The sequence below is a fragment of the Megalops cyprinoides genome, chromosome 11, assembly GCF_013368585.1.
Source record: "Megalops cyprinoides isolate fMegCyp1 chromosome 11, fMegCyp1.pri, whole genome shotgun sequence".
Taxonomy (NCBI): Eukaryota; Metazoa; Chordata; class Actinopteri; order Elopiformes; family Megalopidae; genus Megalops; species Megalops cyprinoides.
This window is the reverse complement of record NC_050593.1, coordinates 4963215-4983381: the sequence shown is the minus strand read 5'-3', so window position 1 is coordinate 4983381 and position 20167 is coordinate 4963215. Positions and strand designations below refer to the sequence as shown.

At 41.2% G+C, this 20167-nt stretch overlaps 1 protein-coding gene across 1 annotated transcript in view; it reads right to left on the bottom strand.

Moving 5' to 3' along the window:
• The window catches only part of LOC118785559 (contactin-associated protein-like 5), a 105486-nt gene that overhangs the window by 67538 nt on the left and 17781 nt on the right, over positions 1 to 20167 (bottom strand). Inside the window, exons 2-3 of the mRNA XM_036540311.1 lie at positions 11958 to 12068; positions 6053 to 6246 (exon numbers count right to left, since the gene is read on the bottom strand). Coding sequence (XP_036396204.1) covers positions 6053 to 6246; positions 11958 to 12068 — 305 coding nt within the window. The remainder of the gene's footprint in view (positions 1 to 6052; positions 6247 to 11957; positions 12069 to 20167) is intronic.

Genomic DNA, 20167 nt, shown 5'->3' with positions numbered 1-20167 from the left:
GCAATTTTGGACTGGATAAGAGGAATCTGCTGAATGAAAATAATGTTATGAAGCCTTACTCTCCCTTCACTAGCTTCCCTGGTATGAGCAAACTCTCTTTCCACCCTATCCATACAAATCTCATCCGGGGCAATGTACAGTTTAGAAGTGGATTTTGCAACATTGGTCCAATTATGCAGAGAAAATACTTACAGAGGTTCCAGTTAAGTGCCTTGCTCAATAGTCCACCTGGTACTCTAACCTGCAAAGTTCAGGATAAAAGCCCTGTGCCACTACCAGTAACAAACTGCCAGCAGAGCTTAATCTCCGATTATAATCAAAGAGGGCAGATTTGGAAATAGCATCTTATTGCACCAAAGCAGCACCACTGTCTCTAATCCCTAGACTCGCCTCTGAGCATGATATCTGTCTCATTAATTAAGCCCTTCCTCTCCTGTGGGGGATTCCCTAGTTTAAGGTTTCATCAGCCAAGCACTCACGCTCCATACCCAAGGTCACGGTTTGTCACTGCAGTGCTGTCCGCAGTAGAAAAGATTGATATTAGACTGCGATGTCTGAAGTGGGATTTTCTGCACCACGCTGGTTTTAGGGTCACTAACACAGGGGACCTGCATGAGTATAATGTTGACTGTGAGAATTCCCTCAAAGCACGCACTCCAAACCATGAGGACTTTCATGTATCCTCGCTGCATAAAGCCGACGCTGACAACAAGGAGTTCTGGGACATACTGACAGTTAGCATCAGTAGAAGAGCACCAGTGCAAAATGGAGTGGGAAGGTTTCACAGATCCATCACAAAGCCTTTACCATAAACCCTCAGCCCCTGATGAACAAAGGTCACAGATAGTCACTGTGGTTGGTTAAATGGTTAAGCCACTTGGTAATGCCTTTTTATACACAACGGCAGACATACATCTGCACAGGCACAACCACGCTGTGACTCATTATTTTCAGTGATTACAATCTTGAAAGGACCAGAGTAAGAACATTAGACAGTCTCGCGCTGTTACCTTCCACACCTCCTCCCACAGGTTTTGCTCACGCCAGCAACTCCCAGGGCCTTTGGCTGGCTTAATCGGATCATTAGCAGAATACCAAGATTGACCTCTTGGTTCCCTGATATTTTTAGCCTTTTTACCTAGCATCTTTTTTTCCCATCGCTGAGGCTCAGAGCTCATTACATGTGATGTAGCGGACCTAACAGGCAGGGGCAGTTGGCGAGAATAGAACCCACTCCAGTGCCACACTAACCAGGTCTGAAGAGAGGGACTGTCCCACAGGGCCTTGCAGTGTTACTTTTCCTCACCAGCTCTTAACAACAGCTCTCTGGCAAGGTGACACACGTGCATTTGTGTTCAGTCTTATGATCTAAGACCTCTGTGAAGCTTGTGTAAAAATATTTTACAAAAAAGTGATAAATTGATAGAAAAAAAATGATAGAAAAAAATGTTATAGATTTTTATGCCACAGCACAGTGGCACAGCAACAGCACAGCTGTGGTATCACTTATCTGAGCAATGACAGAGCCACGGTAAGCTGATGAGACCTAAAGAAATTATGTTTTTTTTTTTTTTTTTTTTTTTTTTTTTTTATGAGAGGAACATTCTATTTAAAGGACCAACCAAAAAAAAGAGATTGAGAGCTGACAGAAGCGGGCTGCTTATGTTCCACCAGAGAACTGAAAACTAAGCAGCCAGGAAGTTTTCCAAAAGATTACTTCCATGCCATCCGGACCATGGCTTGCTGGAGAGCATTGGTCTCACTGACAAAGGGAGCAGAACAGACTGCCAGGAGGAGATGCTAACCCTTAAAGGAAACCCAAGGAAAGACTAGGAGGGAAGGGACAATCAGACATGGAGATGAATAGATGAAATTAAAATTAAAAAATATCAAAAGATGGAATATTAATGGAATTCATGGGCCTGGGTTATGGGTACTGGAATCATGACACGGGATGATCCTTGGAGTCCAACATCAGCAGCACACTGCATCTTGTCGGAAACTGCATAAGGGCAGCTTTCCAGACGGCCAGGGAACCCCCCCTGCCCTTCAGGTTGAAACAGCTCAGTTTAGCACAGTGTGAAAGCAATAACAAAAACACGACCCCTTTTCTTCCGCTTGCGAGCACTCCATCTGCCAACTGCATAACACAGACCTGCTGGACCGTGTGAACCCTGCCACTCCATGCCTGTCACTCTCCCTCCCTCCCTGCGTTCTCCTGGCGGTCACATTCACGCCACTGTGGGCAGATGGGTGCTAGTCACACTTAAAAATTTGATGCCAATTAATTATAGTGCAATTGTCACTTTGAGCTTTGTGTAAGAATCTGTTGCTTCTGAAGCATCAAGGTGCAGAGGTCATCTGGGTAATTGCAGCTTTGCTATCCTAATTTTTTTTTGTTATATTGTTACCTATTCATCCTGAGCTGTTAAGTAAAGTGAACCCAATTTATCATTGCGATTAACCAAAATAAGTTGGAAGCACATTTCTTTCTCACATAAGTGTCTTTTGCTACATTCAATTACTTCACAGAATTTATAGATTAAATTCACCACAATAAGTTTTTTTTTTTTCTCATTTCATCAATGTAATGCTCTGTGCTATATCCTTTTCTTTGACATTCCATGGTAACAATTTTGTACACAATGGAGCACGTTCTACATACAGGCTGAGCCATCTCCAAAAAGAGAGAGGTTGAAGTAAGAACAGCGGACGGATGTGTGGTGATTGCAAGCTCTCATCTGCTCTCCGCGACTCATTAGAAACTCATCTCCTCTGAGGGCAGAGCTCTGTTTAATCTGAGAACACGTAGCACTCTCACTCCTGCTTTTCAGCATGTCTGCTCTGTCAAGACCCCCCTCAATTTCCTCTATGTGAGTTAGGTTCTTCTCATGCTTGTTCTGCCTGCTCAAGTCCAAATCTAAGTTCATTTCCAAGTTCATGACTACTTAGAGTGTTGGCACTAATAACATTTTTATTTTTTATGCCTTAATATTCCCAGCAAACAGAAAACACACATACCTTCCTTTAAACAATACAGTAGATATGAATTTCCATGGTATCATTTCCAAATGTCCAAATGTACATTTCCAAATGTATCTATTGGAGGACATGGAGGTTTTCCCTTTGATGTGAGTATAAATAATTTTTAGCTTAGGGATTGATACAGACATTGCACCTGGCCATGAGGCCAGGGTTGTTTACCCCACATTTGGACATCATAAACAGATATAATGAGAATGCTGTGACCAGCTCATGTGAAAAAGAAATGGTTAGTGAAATCTTTATACTAGTAGATAGAATGGGTATATATGGTTTCAATTAGCTGTTTAGGGATTGTCTGAAAAGTCTCCCCTTGAGTCTTCATCTGGAACTTCTACATATATGATTTCTACAGGGTGAGATGGCTTTTATCATTAGTATTTTTTTGTTTTGTTTATCAAACATTTTTAATCTTTAGAAGTCATTTCATGCATTTAGACGTGAGACCGGAGCAAAAGAATAAATGATGGAGAAAGGTGATTTTGTAGGTATTAATAATGCTAGATTCATTCCTGTTGCACACAAGGTGAACTCACTTTGGAGGACCATGCAAAACTCCCATTCCCCATTTTGTAAAATCCAGGCTGTTATTACATGTGCATTTCCATCAGTTCACTCACTTTGCACTTGTGCCGTAGGCAGTCGTTGTTAGTAGAGCGGAATGTTTTCATGTGGGCAAAATTTCAGGGCAAACCATATACCCGTTCGTTTAAAGAGGACCCCAGACCACCTTGTAGTTTTATTTTTTTGGTCCTCCCTAAAGTTCAAAAAACAGCTTTCACACACCTGACTAAATGAACAGAACTCTGAGGATGAAGGAACTCGGCTCCAGAAAAACACCCTCCAAATATGTCAAGTATGAAGGCACCCTTAGTCTCTGTATGGGGGTCCTGGCAATAGTGGAACGAGGGAGGTCGCAGGGAAATGAGTCCAAGAGCACACCTCATTCCACCCTTTGCTTTTACTGCATTTGTTCTGGCCTGTGATTGAAAGGCTTTTACTGCCCACAGAGAGTCTTATGCTTTTAGGCAGGAGATGACTGTCTCACAGAGTCAAATTTAAAGCCTGACAAATGAGAGCGAAGAAGTGAACTCCTTCCAATAAAATGGCCGTCAGATCAAGGAAAACTACATCACTGCACCGTTTCCTCTAACACCTCCTGTCTAACCTGACAAAATGTACTGGCCTAGGCTTTGAGTGCCAAATTTAAGCAAGTGCACTTTTTTCCATTTCAGAAAGCATTATGAGTGTAGCCGACACTGAGTTGAATGGAAAATTTAGCTGTGAAGGATGTGTCCACATGTATTATTGGAAAAACTGAAGGTGCTCTGAAAACTGGGTGTGTCTAAACATGTCAGACCTGTACAATTAAATATGAATTGTATTGTGTGGTACCAGATACCTTTTTAATTGTGTGATCTGAGGAAATTTCATTTCCATTTGCAGGACGGCGTTGGAGTGGAATGCCTGATTTGTGCTTGGATTTAAGAATACATTTCAATATTTTTGTAGCATGCTCCTTTAGCTGTTTTGTGGGTAATGCCTCTGATGTCAGTACCATCAGAGGTGCATTATAATTTAAACAAGAAAAAGTAATTCCAGCTTAAACATGTCTCATCAAGTTGGGGACAAAATGCATTCAGGTTAGTTTTGCCAAATGTGCTGAAGAGATGCCGGCTAGAACCAGATTATGTTTGCAATGCATTTGCTTAGGAGAGGCACTAATCCAGTGCCACTTGTATAATTTTTTTGCATATCATGCATTTATACACATGGATATTATTTACTGAAGCAATTCAAGTTTAGTGCTTTGCTCTACACTTCAACAGCAGTACCCCACCTGAGACTTAAACTTTCTGGTTATCAATACAGTTCCACAATACCATACCTACATATACACATGGGGCCTGCATTATATATGCATATTTAGAATTATATGATGCATGAGTGTTTACACATGCTTTGACATATGTTTGTGCATCTCCAGGCATGTACCACAATGTCATATTCAGTAAACCCATTTTGAAGGCAACTTGCAGATGGAATTAAAAAATTCAGGGGGGGTTTATAATAACTGCAGTCTGCTGTATTGAGGTGTGACCCTTTATATAAGAACAGCTGTCTTGCATACACCCTTCTTTCTTTTGCAGTGATAAAAATAGACAGATGCAAAGAGATCCTTTGTAAGCGCTTGGTAGTGAGAGGTACTCCACGTTAAATCAGCCATGATTATATTCTGCTGTCAGGCATTGCTGGAGCAGCCAATAGCATGCGTGGGAAGGTGCATTCTCAATGGGAGGTGTCATATTTCACTGCTGCTGTTGCTGTGCAGGGGTGGGAGGTGCTGATGTGTACGAGGCAAGAATGCCCCTGCATCAGTAAACAGGGGAAACTTTGGTCGCTCGTTGCAAAACCTATCCCACAGGCACCTCAAACGAAAAGCAGCCCATCTTATGCCAATAGCCATTTTTCTCAGCCCCTCTCAAGGAAACCATCAAGAAACAAGTTTAATAGTGTTCTGATTCCATAACACTTAAGACAGGTAGAATCACCAAAATTTAGTAGAGTAAGCATCTTTGCTCTTTTGGTATTTTGTTTAGTGCAATGTTCATTTTCATTCAGATGGGGGGTGTTGAACTTTTTTATTGATACATCCCTACTTCTACTGGTTGCATCTTCGCCAGCCATCCTCATCTTCAGCTACAGTACCTGTTGCTTAGTCGTTCAAGACTGCACTGCTTGTTAATGCCCACTGTAAGAGAAGTACCGTATCTTTGCATCTGAACTCACTGACACATTCTTTGAGTGACCCAATCAAAGAGATGGCATGCCTAGGGAGCGGTGGTAACATGGTCAACATGGTGTCTGCACGCTAGTGATTGCAGGGCTCACAGACATCCTCACAAAACCATGTTCACTGAGTTTATTTTCATTTTTAAAGGCAAGAGCGTGTGTGTGTATGTGTGTATGTGTGTGTGTGTGTGTGTGTGTATGTGTGTCTTCGCCTCACCCATGCACCCTCCTCTGGTCTGTACTGCTTCCACGATCTGCCTGTGTCACTGAACAGCAGCAGGTAGGCAGTCGCCCAGTCTGAGCTGTCCCGTCGCCCCTGGGTGGCGATGGCCGTGACCTCCATCCTGTCCCGTAGGTCCACTTGGAGCCAGGGGTGCCTGTCGCCCCGTTGTGGTGCCCATCCTCCCCCTCCTGGGGTGAGAACAGAGAACACATGGGACCCTGCAAACAGGCAGCAGTGTGGTGTAGTGGTAATAAGTGTGGCTTCTAACCCACAACTGTTATACTCCTGGGCAACGTAATTAACCTGCCTACAGCATGTGACAATAATATTTCACAATATTCCTGACTCCAACCTGGGAGACATAAAAACTACACTTTAGAGAGAATAAGGGACTTTCACCTTACTGCCTATCCAAAAGGAATATACAATATGTGGAGCACTGGGACATTAGAAACATTTATAAGCAATTTTTACCCACATTTCAACCTACTCAGAGAAAAAAGTATGTACTGCTTGAAATGACTAAAACTGTGTCGATAAATGGATTGATAAAAGGACAATCCAAAACAATGCTGCATTTTTACTTTCCAGTGGTAATTTGGAAGCACACTGGGCATTTTAAAAAGAAGCTAATATTCAGCATCTTCTTCTTCTTTATGTTCACCTGTCTGCTGCTTGTGATCTGGGTATTTAAATTTTGTATCAGCATTTTTATCATGTTGATTTAAAATACCTGCTGGATTCTGACCAGGTGGGATAAGAAACATACATGATCACGCTTCTTTGTTTGACAAAATTTCAGATTACCTACACAAATTAGTTCAGTCAATTTTTATTGACAGATGACTGGAAATTAGACAATCATCTCTGAAAACTGACTTGGGTTAAGTCTGTGAGTCAGTCATGGGTAGGTTTGCTACCTTGTCACATTTTGATGGCATTTTCAGTGCTTCAGTGAACATTTCTATCAGAGTCATGGGAAATTCCGGCTTCCAGTTCTGTAAGTTGTGCCAATGCCTGAGCGACATGTTGTCGCACTGCCTGGTTTACAAAGAGGCCACATGTTCCCCCAAGCGTTTCTGAGCTCTTTGATGTACCCCACAGACCGAAGTTACAACATTTCTGTTGTATATGAGAAAAAACAAGCTTCCCAAAACATGTCCTCCTCTTTTTCCCTCTTTCCCCCAAATGACAGCCCAGTCTTCATTTATAGAATTCTTATAATCTACAAGAAACTGGCAGTGTTGTGAAGGAGATGTCCACGTTTTTTTCAGCCTGTTTGTTTGCATCTTATGTTTGTATATATATGTGAATATATTACTGAGACGAAATGCTGTTAATATTAAATATACATTGATGAGCCAAAACATTACGACCACTCACAGGTGAACCGAATAACATTGATAATCTCCAAACAAGGGCTTATGTCAAGGTCTGGGTAGATTAGATGGTGAGCAAACAATCATTTCTCATAGTCAACGTGTTGGATGCAGGAGAAATGGGCAGGAGTAAAGACCTGAGTTACTTTGACAAGGGCCAATTGTTATAGCCAGATGACTCAGAGAGTCAGAGCATCTCTGAAACGGCAAGGCTTGTCGGGTGCAGTGGTGAGTAGGAGGAGGGACAAACCACAAACTGACAACACGGTGTGGTACACCCAAGGCTCATCGATGCGCGAGGGCAACAAAGGCTATCCCATCTAGTCCGAACCGACAGAAGGTCTACTGTGGCACAAGTCACAGAAAATTTTAATGATGGTTACAGGTTACTGGTTACACACAGTGCATTGCACTCTGCTGCGTTTCGGGCTGTGTAGCCGCAGACCAGTCAGAGTGCCCATGATGACCCCTGTCCACCATCAAAAGTGCCTACACTGGGCACGCGAGTGTCGGAAATGGACCTTGGAGCAGTGGAAGAAGGTCGCCTGGTCCAATGAGTCCCGTTTTCTTTTAGGTCACGTGGATGGCTGTTTATGCGTGCGCCATTTACCTGGGGAACTGATGACACCAGGATGCACTGTGTGAAGACGACAAGCCGGTGGAGGGAGTGTGATGTTCTAGGAAATGTTCTGCTGGGAAACCCTGGGTCCAGCCATTCATGTGGACGTCAATTTGACACGTGCCACCTACCTAAAAATCATTGCAGACCAGGTACACCCCTTCATGGAAATGGTATTCCCTGATGGCAGCAGCCTCTTTTAGCAGGATAATACGCCCCACCACACTGCACACATTGTTTGGGAATGGTTTGAGGAACATGATGAAGTGTTCAAGGCCCTGGCCTCCAAATTCTCCAGATCTCAATCCAATTGAGCATCTGTGGGATGTGCTGGACCTATAAGTCCAATCCACAGCGGCTCCACCATGCAACTTACAGGACTTGAAGGATCTGCTGCTAATGTTTTGGTGCCAGATACCACAGGACACCTTCTGGGGTCTTGAAGAGTCCATGTGGGTCAGCGCTGTTTTGGTAGCACATGGAGGGCCAACAGCATATTAGGCAGGTGGTCATAATGTTTTGGCTCATCGGTGTATAACTTTTTTAAGCAGTAAAGAAATCCAATTCATGCGCTTTCTCTTTTCATTCTTTTTTCTTTGTTCCTATTTATTTCTGGGGTATGAATAAATACAGAGAAAGCGTTATATGGTCATTATAAATGTTCATCAGTTAATTCCACACAAATTGAAAATGACAACAGAGAGCTATTTGTCATGTTGTGGGTGCATTGAGCAGAGTTTGCTTCAGGGCCTCAGTGTGTGGAATGGAATGTTCTGCAATAAACACTGAGGCATGATGGGAGATTTTACTCTGCAGGGGATGGCTCAGTTCATAGCTCGGCAGTGGTGCTGGGAGCTGTTCTTTTGATAAACAGCGATGGGGCCCTCATGTGGAACACAAAGAGATGCAGGGACACTTTTGACTGGGGTCTGGCTGCTAGAATCATGCCTCTGCTGAGAGTATCTTATCTGAGGCCTCTGTTTAGTCAAGATAACCTTTAGCCCATGGGCCAAACATTGACCGTGGGCTGAATAAGACATCTTTGCGCTCACATTGTGCAGGCGGGTTTATTGTCAGGCAATTCTGTGGGTTCGTGGCTGTCACATAATATCTGGCCTTTGCCTTTCAGACATGAGCGATGGCGAGCAAGGGGAATATTGTACACTGAGAGTGTGCTGTTGTACACCAGCATCTAGCATTCCATTAGCTTGTTTTGTACAAGCTGTTTGTGTTGAGTTGCGCTTGTACTCTGAAGGAGGAAAAAGATAATTATTGAAGAAGAGATCTGCACAGACAGGTGGTGGCAGGTGATGGTGGTAATGGTGAAAGAGAAGCACATGTAACGATATAACAAAAAGAAGTAAAGTAAGCAATGTGAACCCATAATGCATAAATGAAGCAAATGAAAGGCAGTTAAGGGTAAAGGTACTTTACCCTTTAATTAAATGGGTTGATCCTAAATTCAAATGACGGATTTCAGATGTATCTGTTCATTAAGCTATTTTAGCAACTTGAGATATTGTTTTGAACATCTAGTCTAACTTCTTTCAACTGTATTCAACATATAAGATGTTTAAGATGCAGCTATGAACAAAATCATTTTGAGTTATTTAATTACTTATTTCTTACTGTATTACTCATATAGTTCACCAGGATGAACTGATATGTACAAAGTATGTATAAGTAATGGGATTCACATTCTTAATGGCTTTTTTGTCTTTGTTATGTGCCATTAGCCTCAATGATGCATGGTTTTATGTGCTGCAAGTGAACGCAAAATGGTAAGTGGATTGCTTCATTTGTACAGCCTGAGTGTTTAAGCAGTGTTAGTACAGGGATGTGTCTGTCACACTGTTTTTGATCTGTGTGTGACTAATTCTTCTAAAGAGGAGCGCTCTGAATCTTCAAACACACCTACAGCACATATCTCTCACACAGGACCTAAAGCAAATGAATTAATTGAGATGCTAAATACAGTTCAGTATTCAATTACTGGCTCAATTAGACCTAATTAATTAAAATCAGTCAGAGCGAAAGCAAATGTGCACAGCATGGCCCCAGGACCATGGTTTGAGAGCACAGGTCTAAAGTCAAACTGATTCTATGTTAATGTGGCTGGTTTCTTCCATCTAGACTTAACACAAGCCATGTGTACGCATGGAACAAATTAATGCAGTCTCTGTCTCCTGAGGTACCACCACTTTCCAATGCATGGTAATTATAAGCAATGTCAAAACACACACACATTGATTCCCATGACTGTAATCAACTGCTTTGGTGTTAAAACCAGCCCATCCTAAAGGTCCTCATTGGTCTGCAAGGGTAGTTTTTATCATAGATGCTGAGCAGTGGTTTACTTATTTATTCATGTGGATGAATGCAGATTGGTGAATGTGTGTGGACCAATGCAGCCATTCAGTCTAATAGTTGTAATTCTTTGGTGTTTAAATGTAAGTAACAAAGTTAAGCAAATTCACTTTGACAACAAGGTGTGTAATAACTGCAAAAATATAATCCCTGATTTTATAATATGTCACTCAAAGACAGAGCATGGTAGCTATTAGATAATATGTCTCTATTAGTTTTCCAAAGCTCCTTTGCAATAGCATCTGGCATAGCCCACTCTTCTGCTCAGAGCAAAAGTACTGAAGATGCTAGATATCTAACCTATCATCAGGGCCGCATTAAACCTCCCCGGGGCCCGGGGCTAACACACCCCCCGGGGCCCTATGTCCCTGATTTTCAACCAGGAAACTAAAACCCAAGTAGCAAAACACATTATTTGAACCAAAACCAACATTTGATTTGGGTTGTATTTTGGTGTTCAACAAAACCAACGTGTAAACTACGTCCACCAAATGTATTTATTGACACCAGTGGAAGGAAACCAATAAGAAACATTCCTTAAACGTTCTAATTGGGTGTTAAACACAACGTTTAAAAATGAACGCATCTGACACTGATTCCAACGTTTAACAAACGTGTTGATTCGGTGTCAACTTACACCAACTGTGGAAGCCCAATAACCGATGTGACTGACACGTTCTAAATAAGTGTTAAACACAACATTAAATAATGAACGTATCTGAAACCTATTTCTAACGTTTAATGGTGGTGCTTATGTAGTGCGATTTTAGACTGAATACTGAAATGTTAAAAATGTTTCATAAACATGTTTACCACATGTTGTCACGATTCAGGTTGTCAGAATCACGGACTGAATCTTTAAATTTCGTGAGTTTTTTTCATCTTGCAGCAGATGAACACGCATGTAGGCTACTTACAGTTGAGTTGATGCAGATGAATGTACTTGCCAAAGAGGTCATCAAATTGAACTGTTGTAAAGGGCTTGGTAAATAATGAGGTTTTTGTTAGAATAATACTTGAGAATTGCAAGTTACTGTGGCTACCCCACATACCTACAACAGATTGAAGACGAAATAAATTAATCACAGTCCGCACGCATAAGTGAAAACTGGCACAAGACTGAATCAATGCAAGTGCCAAATAACGTTTTATCATATTTTCTAACAGCCTCGTGAGACATCGCTGTGAAGTGACTAGCCTACGAACACCACTCTCACTGACACTGACAATTAATTGTTGTGACAGGACAATGTAGGCAGCTCTACAGGTGGGAAACTGGACCAAAATATTAAGTATGCAATCAAAACACCATAAAACCCCATTCATTGTACAACGTACAATGTAATTTGCTGTTCCCGGGGCCCCGGGCTGCAGCCCATGTTGCCCAATAGGTTAACGCGGCCTAACCTATGAAGTCCCCTTAGAATTACCGAAAAGATGATTCCAGTAAGATAAACAAGCAAAATACCTCAGAGATCTTCCTTGCTGGGATCTCATGGAGAGATCTTACCCCACAATCTGGGACGTGACTTACCATCTCGGCCGTTGAGTTTGGCGAAATGAGGGGCATGATTGTCAGAGGACTTTGAGGAGCTCGCGAAGGAGGACCAAGGCAATGCAGACACCAGTGGGTCGTCGCAGTTATCTGTAGGAGAGCAGGAGGCAACATTTGACTCACAGGACGGGTTTTACCACGATGCAACTGTCAAACCTCAGATCAGGAGAATCTGTTTATATCAATCAAGTAAATGAAGACTGTGCTACAGCAGTTGATACGGTTTAAGTGATGATCCATTCAAAAAGCAATGTGACCATCGCTTTCTGTGTTTTCTGGTTTTCTGAACTGATGAGCAAATATTATTTTTCAAAATTTTCTATATATCCATATTGTCAAACCCTGGTCCTGGAGGAGCATAGCAATTGCAGCTTTTTCAGCTGTGTTGCTTATCATCTCATTCAACTGAACATTAACCTAATCTATCCAGTTTAACTTATTCCCCCTTTTTGTGGGTTGGATGTTTAATGAGAACACACAAAAAGAGGGAATAAGTTTCAGAACCAGTTTCACAATGTTATAGAAAGAAAGCAAAGTTGTGAATGAGAGAACTCATTATACCTCTTACACATTATTCCATAATTAATTTGTGCTTGCCTAGTCCCTGCTAAAGGGTTGAATCCCTATGCTTTCCTCTGAAACTATATTACAGTAATGTAAGAATCCTGAAGTGCTTCCATTGATGTTGTAGGCAAATATCAATGGCAGGAATATATTTTCTGTGTACAAACAAGATGCACTGTCTGCCTTGCCTTTGTACAAGCAAGGATTAAGCCAGAAATGCAGTCAAGATGAAGCAGGACTGAAGTTAAAACTGTGATTGAAAAATTAAGGTTTCTCAGTAATTTACTGGAACAAGAGAGCTGATGACACATTGTAGTTAGACACATCCCTCCCTCGCAATTATTTCTTTGTGAGATTTCAGATTATAATCTTAAAAATAATAATAAAGAAATTGCTATCTGGAAGAAGTTTATATTGCAAACACAGAAACTGAAAATGAACCAGAATAACATTATTTACTTGTAAATAAATATCTAAAGGAAAAAGAAGTATGTTGAAATATATGATCCATGATATAAGTGTATTTCGGTAAGTGAAAAATGGAGTTTATGACATGGATTTAATCTGTCATCAAAAAATAAGTAAATTAATGAATAAATAAAATGTGAATAATGTTTTCCAAAAGCATTCATCTACATTATTAATAGAGAGGAACGCAGCATTCCTGGCAATAATCATTCATTTGAGGCACGCCTTGTTATTTTTTTTTTCTGTAGCATGCCACCTTAGCCTACAGCATTGGATGATTTAAGAAAAGGATGCATTCCATGTTAATGACACAGCAAACAAATTACCCTTGCATGAGAAACAATGGAATGAACAGTGAGCTGTGACTGTTTCCTTTGTTGACCTCCTTGAAGCCAAAACTGCAGTGCAAATTTATCTTGTTGGCTTGCAACCCCAGATGATCTACATTATTTATTTATTTGCTGTTGACAGACAATGATACTTTTTTAGGCTTTAATCAGGCAAATTAATAACCTTATTGCAACAAGTAAACACTAACAAAAACATGTAATGGGTAGATTAATTTTACAGTTAATTTTAGGTTTACAGTTAGTATTGGACTGATTTTAAGGGGTAGGGCTGAGGTAGGGTTAAACTGTAAATGTGTGGTCCTAAGTAAAAGTCATTACATTGGAAAGCATGGTATTTACAATATAACTATAACTGTCATATTGCTGTTACAATGTGCCAGCATGGCTCAACATGCTAGATATATTACACTGTTAGACCTACAAGCCCATGTAAGTTGCAAAAACTACACAAAGCACTGTATGCACCATGAAAAGGACATGTCTTTGGGCTGCTTTATTGACTTTGTTCTGAGCTGTATCAATTATTTAGGAGGTTCATAATTTTCTACGTCACCACGGAGATGAAAGAGTTGAAGTAATAAGTTCTAGTCCAAAGGGATGTAGGCCTCACTTTAATCTTTTATTAGATACAAAGCAATGTTAAGCTTGGAGTGAAAACCTCACTGGAAGTCATTTTCTCCTTGTTCTGAACAGCTCTGCAAATACTTGCCAGCCTGCCCTTGTCCTGATACAGACTCCCAGCTTACAGCAGCTTATTTCTGATTACTTTGCCATGAAGCAGCCTGTTACTGAAGTGCACCCCCCTGGACAGGACACCAGTGTGTTGCAGGGTGCTTACCCATAATCCATCTTTCTTAGTGCTGAGTGCCAAACAGGGAGAGAGTCCTTAGTATGACCTGGCTAGGGACTGAGTAAGCTGTCATGGTCAGGATGAATGTACTGACCTCAAGACATTCTTCATGCTGTTTAACTGTTTTCCAGGAGTCCCTTGACCACCTTTGTTTTTGCAGTTGGCCCTGGGTTTTCTGTTTTTTGACCCCCCATGAAAAATGTATTATTTTCAGTGCTTTGTGACAATTTCCATCATAAAAGAGCTCTATAGCATCAGCATATAGCAAAAAAAAGAAAGGGTCACAACATAACGCATTGTGCGTATTGTTCTGTAAAATAATACATTTTATGTACAATTACTGGGCAGTTACAGTTGCTTGATTGTAGTTTGTGTAATTACAGTTGTGTAACAATAGAAGCACTTCTCCACTGTTTCTAGGTTCCTAGGTTCCAGGTATGAGGGCCAATTTCTGTACTGTGCCTAACTGTACCAACCCCCCCAAAAATCTGTTTTACATCAATACTTTCAATAATTCTGATTGTGGCTTGTGTAGTAAGACTTTTGTAGCAACCCTGATGTGTGTGTAGTGGTAGTTATGTGAGAGGAGTGTGAATATCCATTCCAGGCCTTTATTTTCTGGACAGAAAGATGCTGTTGCGCCCTTGCTCTGGCTAGGCAATTTCAATTGCTTTCACTGTGTGTGATGGACTACTGGTGGTCCTGGAAAAGGTGTCTGCTGACCACAGGATACAGCTTAGCTCAGCGTACTGCAGCGCGCCACGCCTTTCCTGCACTGACAGGTGAGGCAGACAGCATTGGAAGTCTGCCTGGCTGAGCCGGCAGTTCCCCGTGTCTCCTTTCTGACTCGTTGGATCACATTTCACCTCCCTCTCCCAGCATGCCTTCGGGCCCTCTCTGGATGCATCACAGGTGACAGTTTTCTTTTTTCTCCCCACTGTGAACTCGGTGACTGGGATCTGCAGGTGACCTTTTCACAGAGCCAGCCCCAAACAACCCCTTCCATCGATGCCCACCCTGTGGAATAGCAAACATGAAACTGTCACCACTTGCATTGCGCCCCCCATCACCCAGGGTCCAGAGTCCTCATTCCAGTTCACTTGTGTTAAGATGATTATGCAGTCAATTAACCTTCCCCCTGGCTGCCTCCACAAGAATCACATCAAAAGGAGACGCACTCACTTTCAGGCAGCGGTTCTTTTCCAAACCGCGGGAAAGGAGGGAGCGACCAAAAGAAGGAACGGACTAATGTTGATGAAAGGAGGGAGAGAAGAGGAGAGGGGAGGGGGTAGGAGAGACGGCCCAAGAGCCAATGCCATGCTCCCCTGCTAGGCCAGCACGTGCCAGGCACATCACAACTTAACCACCAGAGCTTTTTTAGGGGCCTTTTTGGGTTCCCTCACGAAAAAAAAAAAAACTCTTTGAAGGAGTTCAAAAAGGAGTTCCCAAGTTGTAATGCTTGATTTTCTGCAATATATATTAGATTAACCAGTGTTCACCCTGCAGTGAGGTCTTCATTAAAGATGAGTACAGACAGTGTGTTTTGGGGGTAAGGGGGGTGGTGGTGGACTTGGTTTCAGTTCTTTTTTATTTATAGTTCATATACAGTTTTCAAGACTCTCAACTGTCTTTTGTTTCACTTTTAAGCTACTAATTATCATTTTCCTATTTTAGTTTATAAGGTCTGTCACAAAATGTGATTTCATTCTTGTTCCTGAACATGAAATGGTTTCAGCAAGTTTTTGTGAGAATTGCATCCCCTGCCCTCCTGCCTAGAGAGCAATGCTATAAACTAAATCCCATGAATATTACTTCTAATTACTGAAACAGATACGCAGATATCGCTCTAGTCATTGTGTTCTCTCAATCTGTTTAGGACAGTGTCAAGAATTGCTTGTGATGCTTCACCGCTTCCTGTCAGACAGATACACAGCAGGGCTCTGTATTGAGCCAGATAACTATTGATCACGCCATGTTCTTTTTAATTTGAACAGACATTGCTTATTGGCCAAAAAAGCTGATCTAATTGAATGCTAAACAAATGGCAACTTGGTAATCACACTGAACAGGACATGAAAAGAGAATAAATCACATTTTTAACATATTTTTTGTTTGTTTACAATGTAATATAATGTTACTGCCATTGTGTGTTACAGCCAAGAGTTTAATCTTCCTTTCTGACATAATTTTTCCTTCAGTTAAGAAACGCTTTGTTTTTATTGTTTTTTTTTTTTTTTTAATCCATTTCATTTTAGGTTTCAGTTTCAGTGCAATAACCCTTCCTCACCCTCAGTTCCTTTGGATCGTAACCCTTATCCAGGCTCTGTGGCTGCTATAAAGCCACAGCCATTTTTTCTTTCCTCCTCAAGATGGGTCCAAGTATCAGGGTTACACGTTCGCTCAAAGCAGATAACTTTTTTTTTTTTTTTTTTTGGAAGGGACACACCATTTTATTAAGAGAAAAGACTTAAGTGCCCATAGTCGATAGAGGTTAGAAAACTGCTTTATTCAAACCCACCTTCCATTGGGTCAAGGTGACAACATGAAATTAATATAGTTTAAGTCTTTTTTTGTGGAGCAAAAGCCTTCATGTTGAGACACATAGTGCAGTTTAATAACACAATGTTCACTGAACAGCAGTTATTCAGACAGTATGCATTGTGGGAAAGTGTGTTCTTGTTTAAAAGATGTATGAAATATTCCATTCTGTTATTTTAATTGTGCAAAATTCACCACAGTCATTTCCTCTCCCTCAAACCCTGAGGCAAGGGAATTGCTGCCTGGCATGAAACACATGCTGTTGTCACCTGCATTGTGTTTAGTTTGAAATCCCAATTATCGCCATGGAAACAAAAAGGAACCGCATCACACGCGTCATTTATTCCTCAACTTGAAATGAGTTAATTAAAAAGACCTTCTCATGAAATTTACAGAATCCATGCACAGGCATGCCCACACACTTTCACTTTGTATTATCTTCCCTGGACAATAATTGCCTTCAACACTGGTATGTGACACTGACTAATCAGCCAAATTGTAAAAAATTGCATTTTTTTTTTTTTTTTTGCAAAAGTGGAAAAAAAGCATATCTTTTCTATTCATCTGAAGGCCTCATGATTGCCTGGTCTGCTGCTGTAACAGGCCACAGTGTACAGTGTCTGTTACAGGACATTGTTATCCTATGTTAACTCTCTACTTGTTAATGTTGATCTTTCTCTCTGTCCTGATTCATATGTTCAGGATCATTCCCCAGAGCATGTTCATTAACCATTCCACACATTGAAGTCAAGTAAGCTGCACAATGGCATTATTGTAGCCCTTCCTCTGATAGGTTTTATAATCTACTGCTGGAGGAAAACCACTCCCATGATACAAGCAAGGTCTAGCATATGGTGCACTGTTATGCTATGCACATGATGCATGATGCAAGTTGGAAAAAAAAGGTTTACACCAGCAATGGTTTACCTAATCCATATACTAGCTGGTCTTGTTGTTATTAAATATTAACCAGTCTATGAGGTCTGCTGAACAAAACACCAGCTGAATATAGTTGACTGTGAGATGAATGTTTTCAGGTTGGTCCCATCACAGCTAAAGCAAGCAACACTTCCCATGCTGGTTAACCCTTCAGCTGACACATAATGATAAAGTGGCACTTGGATGAGGGACAGTGTTCTACAATTGTTTATGTTTTGAATACATCACAACTGATTCAGTCAAATATCCCACACTCTGATCTGAAACTCAGTAATGCTGTCCATGTTCTTTCCTTTGAAAAACCATTCCATTCCTAACAGTGTCTCTGGGTGTATCATGGCACTTTGCTTTGGGGCAACATGTGTATACTATATTTTCACAACCAGGGCTTACTATGGACATGACCTCCTGTGACACAAGGCATACTCAGGATAAGATAACAAGAGGAAAAAAACTTGAAAACAGATTTAAAATCTACAGTATATTATTCTGTTGATAAATGTATTAGCCCCTATTCAATTATCTGTCTCATATCATTTGGGAACAATGCATACTAGTTATGCTTAGTGCTACCACACATCACATTAGTAAGCTGAAGTGCTATAAATGGTGTACAGTATACCTGATCAATCACAGCACCCTGCTCAGAAATGAACCATTTGCACAAATATACCAAATAAAGGGTTAGGCTCTAAGGACTGGGGTCTGAATCAAAATGAGATTTGTAGTCCCTCAGTTCCAGACTAAAAAAGTGTCCTGGCTTCTTCTTAAAAACAAGTCTTCAGCTGGGAGACGGTACTTTTAAGACCCTAAAACTTTGAGAGGTTTCCGCTCAATTCTACCTGGCATCATTCTGTTGTAAAGATGTCATGGGTTTTGATAGTGGGGTGTGAAAGTCCACAGCTGAGATACAAAGGCAGACCAGCAGCAGCACAACATCAAACCAGACTTTACGCATAAAGGTGACAGGAAGGGGGAACTAGAGTCAAGCAGCTCTGTTATACTACAGAGGAGAGGGAATTAACTCCATCCCAACACATTGGTACAGTCCACTGAACATCCTCGGCCATGCAAACACAGAGGTGTTCTTGCAACATGTATGATATTTAAAATGATGTGTTTTAATGTACCCGGTCACCATGGGGGCCTTACAAAGGAAAGGACAGCAGCAACATATTATCTCAGGATTACCTTTGTAGCCTTCCCGGGGCTAATTTCCTTTTGAGTGACTCAGCACTTGACTGCATTTTACCTTATGGGAAGGGAAAAACAGCCCCTGTTCAGAACAACGGTTTGTGTTGCATGTTTTATATTCTCAAACATGGTTACTTGCTGAAAAGAATTAAATATTAATATTCATATGGAGGGGGGGTACTGAGACATCAATCAGTAATGCAGCCCAACACCCCCCCCCCCCCCCCGTTTTGCCCTGAAATGCAATTTAATTTGAACACACAAGGTTCCAGGCTAAATTCCTCACATAAGATGGGTGACATTCCCCATTAGTTGACCATGCTGAACCCGTTTGGAACCTCAGAGACAGTCACCGCATCCCCATATCAGTCAAAAGTGCAAGAGCGTCCTGGCGTAAAGGAACGAAGCCCCATGAATATTCCTCATGCGCCATGGGCTTCAGAAATCTGACTTCATTGAATATAACCTATTAGCCTGTGTTTCCGCCGGTGTGATAAAAGAGAGCTCGACCCAGATTCGCAAGGCTTTAACAATGCTGAGAAAATATTTATAATATGCCGCAGGAAGTCCCTGGTGGAGCTGAAGCTAGTGGAACATGACGAATGTGTAATTACGGCTGACATTTAAATAGCCTTTTGAGAGCATTCCTTCAGGATTGAGTCACAGCACAGATTCTCACAGCCTGATAAATGGCCTTTAATGTGAGAGAATGACAATATGACAATCGCATGGATGCCACATTTAGTGGCAACATTGGAAAAAAAAAAGAAATGTGCAGTTACATTTTCTGTGAGCCTTCTCCCACTCCCTCACCCCTATCATAAGAAAATGAATTTAATTTGTTTTAATTAATTTAATTGACGTTAAATGTGCTGTGAAATGTCATCTGTTGCTTCTGTTTGTTGCTGTGACACGTGGTAGACTGCAATGCAGTTAACAGTTAACAGTCATTATAAACACAAAATTCTGCGCCAAACGACCATTTTAAGAAAGAGTCAGACTGACATCTAACAACATGACTAAGCTCACAGGCAAGACCCAAGAAGAGCTCAAGTAGAACTAGTTCCATGCAAAAACAAATTACACTGCAAGCAAAATACATAGCATTTTTTCTTTGGGAGAGAAGGGGGGATGGGGGTGTTAGGGTGGTGATAAACAGATACATGGAAATGTCTTGTTAATTTTTATAGATGATATGAATTACATATGTAGGATTTATCATGTAGGACTCCAATGCTACATTCTAAACCTGGACTCAGAAATGTTCTGGATTTTCAGAACAGCCT